Source organism: Penaeus japonicus, unplaced genomic scaffold, assembly GCF_977035675.1.
Source record: "Penaeus japonicus unplaced genomic scaffold, GWHDUDI00000001_assembly GWHDUDI00000016, whole genome shotgun sequence".
Classification (NCBI taxonomy): Eukaryota; Metazoa; Arthropoda; class Malacostraca; order Decapoda; family Penaeidae; genus Penaeus; species Penaeus japonicus.
In genome coordinates this window covers 2,196,473-2,203,972 of record NW_028234418.1, presented here as the reverse complement: position 1 = coordinate 2,203,972, position 7,500 = coordinate 2,196,473, and the positions used below count along the sequence as shown (strand labels likewise).

Sequence of the window (7,500 nt, the reverse complement as noted above, 5' to 3'; positions counted from 1 at the left end):
ATGTGCAGTGGAAAGCGAAGTTGTTCAGGATTTTTTCATGAATCCAAAGGAATGTTAGCACGAAACTGTAGCGTGGATAGATAGAGGTACCAGTAGGTTGATTGAAGACGGTTTAGATAGATGGCAATATATATAGGTAAGGCAGATAAAGTAGGTAGATAATATCGTTAGTATGCTATACTTATTTCCTGTGATGAATATTGTATACCATGAATGGGTAGCATTTGTCCCCTATATGAATAAACATGAGTGAATTGATGAATAAGAAGTGAATACTAGTCGCTAAATAAATACCTAAACAATACGTTATCCTCCATAGCAGAAAGAAATCCAAATATCAAACCTTCGGGCTATGATATGAACCATAGCGAAACCCTTCATGTAACGACCACCTCCCACAGGCTGACCATATACCACAAGGAGCTCGAGGACTTACGGGGACGAGACAACTTCACCATGAAGGAGATCCGAGTCGACACCATGAAGAAGAACGTCGAGCTGCTCGACCGCCTCACCACGCAGCTGCAGGACGCCAAGGCCGAGCTGCAGGTGCGATCGACGCTTTTCTCCTTGTTGGCACACGGGCGCACATACACACACACACACACACACACACACACACACACACACACACACACACACACACACACACACACACACACACACACACACACACACACACACACACACACACACACACACACACACACACACGCACACACACACACACACACACACAAACACACACATGTATATGTATGTATGTATGTATGTGCGTGTAATTTACGTATATGTTTAGAGAGTTCGTATGTACACACGGTTGCGCCGGAACTTCCTAATTCTAAATTCTACGTGAAATTTCGGTGCACACTTGTGAGCACATATTACCGAGAAAAAGTTGTGAGTTATTGCTGACGCAAGCTCTCGATGATGGCATAGACTGAACTCTCCCGATTCGTAGTGGAAGCAGGGACGTGTTCATGCTACTAATGTATTATATCATCACGTGTTCATAGTTATGAAAAAAAATGTTTACTACAAAAATACAACCATATACACGTGTGACGAATAGCCACACTTGGTGTTTATGTATATATCACCTCTGCGACGAGGAAACGTCCAAACACCTAAAACTCAAATGTAAAAAAATCGATTATTACACATTCTATAAACCACTTCCATCATCGGTTCACCCTCTAATATTAGTTACTCTGTAACACATGTATCACTGGCACAGGTGCATTTATATTCACGATTTAACAGCAAAATAACATCTCAGGAAACTAGTACATTAATCTTTCCATGAAGCCACTCCACGGTGTCTCCCTTCAGGGCCGCTATAGCTAGACCGCCGCGTTTTGCAAAAGTCTTTTATGTTCATACACGCGCTGATGACGTCACAAATACAGATTCGCTTTGGTGCGGGAGAATTCGTAAAAAACAAAAAAACAAAAAACAAAAAACAACAACAAACAAACTAATTACGAATTTTGAAGTTATTGCTCCTACTTTGATCACAATTTGTGGCTGGAGCTGCTGGAGAGGACTGAGAATATATCCACGGCTGTTAGGTATTGTAAAAACCTAACAGAAGCGTCCGATAAGTGTTTTCAAGTTTTAAATGTGCTTCATATCCAGTTATACGTAAATACTGTTTAGTATCGTGTTATTTTCTACATCAATGAAATTGTATTAGATACGTATTCTTAAGTAATCTCAATCACCACTTTCGGAGATGCCCATACCATACAGACCACACAACAATGCTCTCCATGAGAAGTTGCTTGTTAAATCTACCTTTTAACCATACCTAAGTAGCTTCGAACACAAAACATTCCTCGGTTTACGGCAGACAACCCCGAACAAAGAAGTGTGACGTCATTAGCAACATTATATTACGGGCGTAGAAGAATTAGGGATATAAGATGGGCCTTGACCTTTAAGGGACCTACCACACAATCATCATTCTTATGTATTAATGATAGGCTAACTAGGGAAAACAGGACGAAGTAAAATGGTACAGTACAAAATTGCCATTTTCATTGTTATAATTTTATCATCATTATAATTATTATTGTTGTTATGCGTATATTTTCATACTTATTGTTATCACTAATGTTACTGTTACTGTTTTAATTACCTTTATCATTAATATCATCGCTATTACTATTTCTCTTTCTTTTTCAGGGCATTAACGAAGAACAAAGTTTGTTGAGCTGGGAGATGACCAAGTTCCCGCTGCTGCAGGCGATGGTGGCCCAGAAGGAGCCGTACGACAAACTCTGGCACACGACGTACGATTTCCACCAGAAGTATGAGCAGTGGTTTAACGGTGAGACCTTCTCGCGTGCCAGGTCGCTTTGTTCTTTGGGTCACGTGATGTGCTGTTGTTGTTTGTGTTATTGTTGGTTCATGGTATTCGGGGTTTGTCACTCGAGTGGAGTATTTTCTTTGGAAGTTCTAAGGTTAGACTGATTTCATTTTAGATATTGGTATAGCATTCATAAAATGTAATTACGAAATGTTCATCCCTTGATATAGCGTTAGTAGTGAATATTAATATTATTTAAGTGGAAACAACCATCCTTTACCCTCCTATAACAAGGTAGGCTTTTCCTTTTTTTCTCTGAATACCTTTGTATCAACGTAAATAACTATTACAGTTACTTTCGACAGTTAATTATTTATTTGATTCTCCCTATGATCATGATAAGTATCCGCTTCTTAATCAAGAATATGGAAATCAAAATAATCATATCTTCATTCTTTATGTTATGATTAGTATTTTCTCACAAAATGACAGACTTTATTTCATCACTTTGACAGTTTATCATTACATTACTGCAAACTTATGCCTTTCACAAGAACATGCATACTGTTTTCAATATTGTATCTAAATCGTTCCTAATTCAAGGCATTTCCCTGATAACAAATTCTCGCTTTATCGCCACTTCAAATAGATAAAACCGACGCGAGATGGAAAAACACATAAGATCAAATAATAATGAAATATTGATTTTTCTTCTTCGTTTTGCCAGGTCCCTTCGCCGGGCTGGACGCTGAGGCCATCAACGAGGAGGTGGAGGCCATGTGGAAGACCATGTACAAGCTCACCAAGACGTTCATGGATCAGGTAGCGTCGTCTGGGTTTGGTGTGGTGGATGGGGTGGATGATATCAGAAAGTGGGAGAGATTAGGAGGGGGGAATGCTCGGTTGTTTTGATTTCGTTTACTGATAGCCTCTTGAATAATGTCATAGGTACTCGGGCACACACACACGCACACACACACACACACACGCACACACACACACGCACAAACTCACACGCACACGCACACGCACACGCACACGCACACACACAAAAAAAAAAAAAACACACACTCATACACATGCACACTGCAAATAGCTTAAAAATAACATCTACTTTCTCTTACCAAACAGGTTGGATCGCGACGCGTTGCAGAATATGTGAAGGAGCGAATCGAGAAGTTCCGTCTCCACGTTCCCGTACTGCAGTGCATTTGCAATCCTGGCTTGAGAGAACGGCACTGGGACCAGGTATGTGGTGTAGAAACAAGCGGATCCTTTTTTGTTTAATCATAAGGACATGCTTATAGACATTCGTTATTTTTTACGCTTGTTATTCTGTAACTAGACCCTGTCTTTTACTCGACCGGATTTTTAATTATGTATCCGGCAATTGTTATAGCCTTTTTTCAAATATGAGGCGAAGGGAATGGGCACTCTACTGTGTTGAGGCAAAGGTGCAAAATCTGACAATAAATTTTTCAGTAAATTTGTTCAAATATTTACAAATATATTTAATTGGTCACTCCATTAGGATTCTCAAGCCAAAAACAATATCTCATCAGCTGAATGAACACATAATAAAAACAAGATACTTCACTAAGTATATGCTTTATAATTGAATAAGTTACTCTATTAGCATTATTAAAACAACAATATCTTATCAGCTGAGCAAACACCTGGAAACGTAATGGAACTGGCACAGGATACAATACAGTGGTCAGACAATGGCAGATAAATACACACACACAAATAGACCTCATTAAACACAAGTTATATTTTGTAACTAGTCATTCCATCAGAATTCTCAAAGCACTTTCCCAACAGCTGAGCGAGCACCTGGGAACGGAACTGAACCTAGCGCCGGAGACGTCTTTGGGAGACATGATCGAAGCAGGTCTTCCTTCGGTGCAACGCAAGCTGGAGGAGATCAGCCACGCCGCCTCCAAGGAGTTCAGCCTCGAGAAGGCCCTCGAGAAGATGAAGGGCGAGTGGGCCAACGTCATGTTCGAGTTCAAGCCCTGGAGGTGAGATGACTTCCTTTGACTTTGTCCTGGGATGAAGGATGTTGTAAAATGTCTTCATTTTTTTTTTACTTATTTACTTATTTTTTACTACTTTTTACTTATTTATCTATTTATTTTTATTGTCCTAAAACTGACAATTGAACCTCGTCCTCAGAGAGACAGGCGTGAGCATCCTGGCCGCCGTGGACGACATCCAGGTGCTGCTTGACGAGCACACGCAAAAGGTGCAGACAATGCGCGGCTCGCCCTACGTCAAGCCCTTCGAGGCCGAGATCCGCGCGTGGGAGGAGAAGCTGCTCTCCATGCAGGACATCCTCGACGCCTGGATCAAGGTCGGTGTTAATTAGATAGTGCAATTAGGGGATTAAATGAAATCGAGAGATGATTGTGAAATTAGATTGAACAAAACTGTATATATGCAAATGAAAATATATAAAAAGACAAATTTATAGAAATTATAAAAAATAAAACAAAAACAAATAAAATGAAACTAAACTACGCGGCACTACTACGCTTTTGTTTCCAATCCCTCTTTAATTCCACAGGATACAATACGTCTTATTCAATCTTTTAATATTCTTTTTGAAATCCAAAATATACAGCGGCGTAACCCGTATTTCAATTTCACTTCGATATTCAGTTAGAAGCATTATGTATGAGATCGAAACGCGCGTGACTTGTTGCAAACAATCCAACACGCTCCCTAAAACACGCACGCCGATCATTATTACCATTATCATCATTATAACCATCATTTCCCTTCCTGTCTCCGAACGCCCACAGTGCCAAGTGACGTGGCTGTACCTGGAGCCCATTTTCTCGTCGGAGGACATCATGAAACAGATGCCGGTGGAAGGGCGCAAGTTCACCCGCGTCGACGCCACCTGGAGGGAGCTGATGGGCACGGCGGTGAAGGACCCGCACGCCCTTGTGGCCACGGAGCAGCCCAACATGTTGCCGAGGTCAGTGGTGGTAGTGGGCAGGAGAAGGGAGGGGTAGTCGACTTGTTGCTTTTGTGTGTTATCAGCCCTCAAGAATGTTCAACTTTGTACAAGTTTGTTGATAGCTTTGTATAATAATAGCTGATTTAGTTTCTGTACATGATCTGATCAACGTAATACTTGATTTAGTTGTTTACAAAGTAAACTACTAAACTACTATTTAGTAGTTTACAAAGAGCTCACCTTGATACAAACACGTTGTTAGCCTACATGCACATAATATGGCATGAAACCTTCAAAAGTGATCTACCTATGATGAAATGCTGTAATAACTGATATAAAATTGGCCCTGTTCAAGTAGGCCTACAGTATGCAATATATCAAAAATCCTTCTGCAGATTGCACGAATGCAACCGCTTGCTAGAAGAGATTCAAAAGGGCCTCAACGACTACCTGGAGAAGAAACGTCTCTTCTTCCCAAGGTACAGTAATGAGAATTAGAATAATGATTCCATTCTATGCTAATAAGACCCATTACATTCCATTATATACAAAGAAAACCCCCCATTTCAACAGAGTAAGAATCACCCTGCGAGTCATAATCACCTTGATTTTTTGTAGATCCATCTGTCTTTGCGCGAATAATCCGTATTTATTCGCCACGTCCAATAACAAGAACTTCTTATAATTCTCCTAAGTTCTTCTTATCATTGCCACAAATCTATTTCTTGTAGTTTTATTTTAATGATCACACAAATAATTTCATTTATCATTCTTGTAAGCTTCATTTCGTGTCTAACAACAATAATCAACTATATTTACCTATAATTTCATTTCTCTCATGGCGAGTATCCCTTTTATTCCTGCAGATTCTTATTTCTACCTCGACACTAAATCATTCTAATCATGCAGGTTTTAGGAGTCACAGACATAATTCCCGTCATTCTTGCAGATTCTTCTTCTTGTCCAACGACGAACTGCTGGAGATCCTATCCGAGACGAAGGATCCGCAGCGCGTGCAGCCTCACCTCAAGAAGTGCTTCGAAGGCATCAGTTCCCTGCACTTCTCGCCGCAGCAGGAGATCGAGGGCATGATCTCTGCAGAAGGGGAGCTCGTCCAGTTCAGTAACCGGGTCATTCCGGCCAAGGCTCGGGTAAGAGGAAACAAAAGGAATGCTTCCGTTATATTTTGATTCAGCATTTTCTTTCCTTTGTGTTGTAATTTCACTCTTTTTCGGTCGTCTAGATTTTTTTTAGATAGGAATTAATAAAGTTAATGAGGTTAATAATAAGATTAATAATGTAGTTAATGAAGAATGCCTCATAAAACATCAAACATAAAACATGCCTCATAAAGCATATCATTATCCCCACGCATCGTTTAGTAGTCTACAAATGATCTAAGGACGTAATTAGAGGTCTGTTTTTTAGTAAGGCAAAAACAGCGTCGGTGAAACAAAGTCTCTATCGAATAAAACCTGGACTATTTACTTCTATCTCTCTCAAAGGGCCTGGTGGAGAGATGGTTACTGGAGGTGCAAGAGATGATGGTTCAGAGCGTGCAGGACGTGACCATCCGCGCCGTCGAGAACCATCCACTTTCGTCCCATCAGCAGTGGATCACGCAGTGGCCGTCGCAGGTGGTTCTTACTGTCGCTCAGATCATCTGGACGAGCGAGATCACCAACCTCCTCCCCAAAGGAGGGCTGAAGGTACCCTTGTGGGCGTCGATTAGTCACCTTGTCTCTGTTTCTTTCCCTTTCTGTTTCTCTCTTTCCTTTTATACCTTTCTCTCTCTCTCTCTCTCTCTCTCTCTCTCTCTCTCTCTCTCTCTCTCTCTCTCTCTCTCTCTCTCTCTCTCTCTCTCTCTCTCTCTCTCTCTCTCTCTCTCTCTCTCTCTCTCTCTCTCTCTCTCTCTCTCTCTCTTTTCTCTCTCCTCTCTCTCTCTCTCTCTCTCTCTCTCTCTCCTCTCTCTCTCCTCTCTCTCTCTCTCTTTCTCTCTCTCTCTTCTCTCTCTCTCTCTCTCTCTCTCTCTCCTTCTCTCTCTCTCTCTCCCTCTCCTCTCCTTTCTCTCTCTCTCTCTCTCTCTCTCTCTCTCTCTCTCTCTCTCTCTCTCTCTCTCTCTCTCTCTCTCTCTCTCTCTCTCTCTCTCTCTCTCTCTCTCTCTCTCTCTCTCTTTCTCTTTCTCTTCCTCCCTCCCTCCCTCTCTTCCTCCCTCCCTCCC

The 7,500-nt window shown here is 41.3% G+C and overlaps 1 protein-coding gene across 1 annotated transcript in view; it reads left to right on the top strand.

Moving 5' to 3' along the window:
• LOC122248642 (dynein axonemal heavy chain 3) overlaps nt 1-7,500 on the top strand; it is a 98,213-nt gene that overhangs the window by 28,250 nt on the left and 62,463 nt on the right. The window contains exons 16-25 of the mRNA XM_086545610.1: nt 402-549; nt 2,188-2,332; nt 3,039-3,133; nt 3,443-3,559; nt 4,136-4,335; nt 4,490-4,667; nt 5,119-5,297; nt 5,675-5,758; nt 6,229-6,430; nt 6,785-6,988. Of these exons, the coding sequence (XP_086401736.1) occupies nt 402-549; nt 2,188-2,332; nt 3,039-3,133; nt 3,443-3,559; nt 4,136-4,335; nt 4,490-4,667; nt 5,119-5,297; nt 5,675-5,758; nt 6,229-6,430; nt 6,785-6,988 (1,552 nt within the window). The remainder of the gene's footprint in view (nt 1-401; nt 550-2,187; nt 2,333-3,038; nt 3,134-3,442; nt 3,560-4,135; nt 4,336-4,489; nt 4,668-5,118; nt 5,298-5,674; nt 5,759-6,228; nt 6,431-6,784; nt 6,989-7,500) is intronic.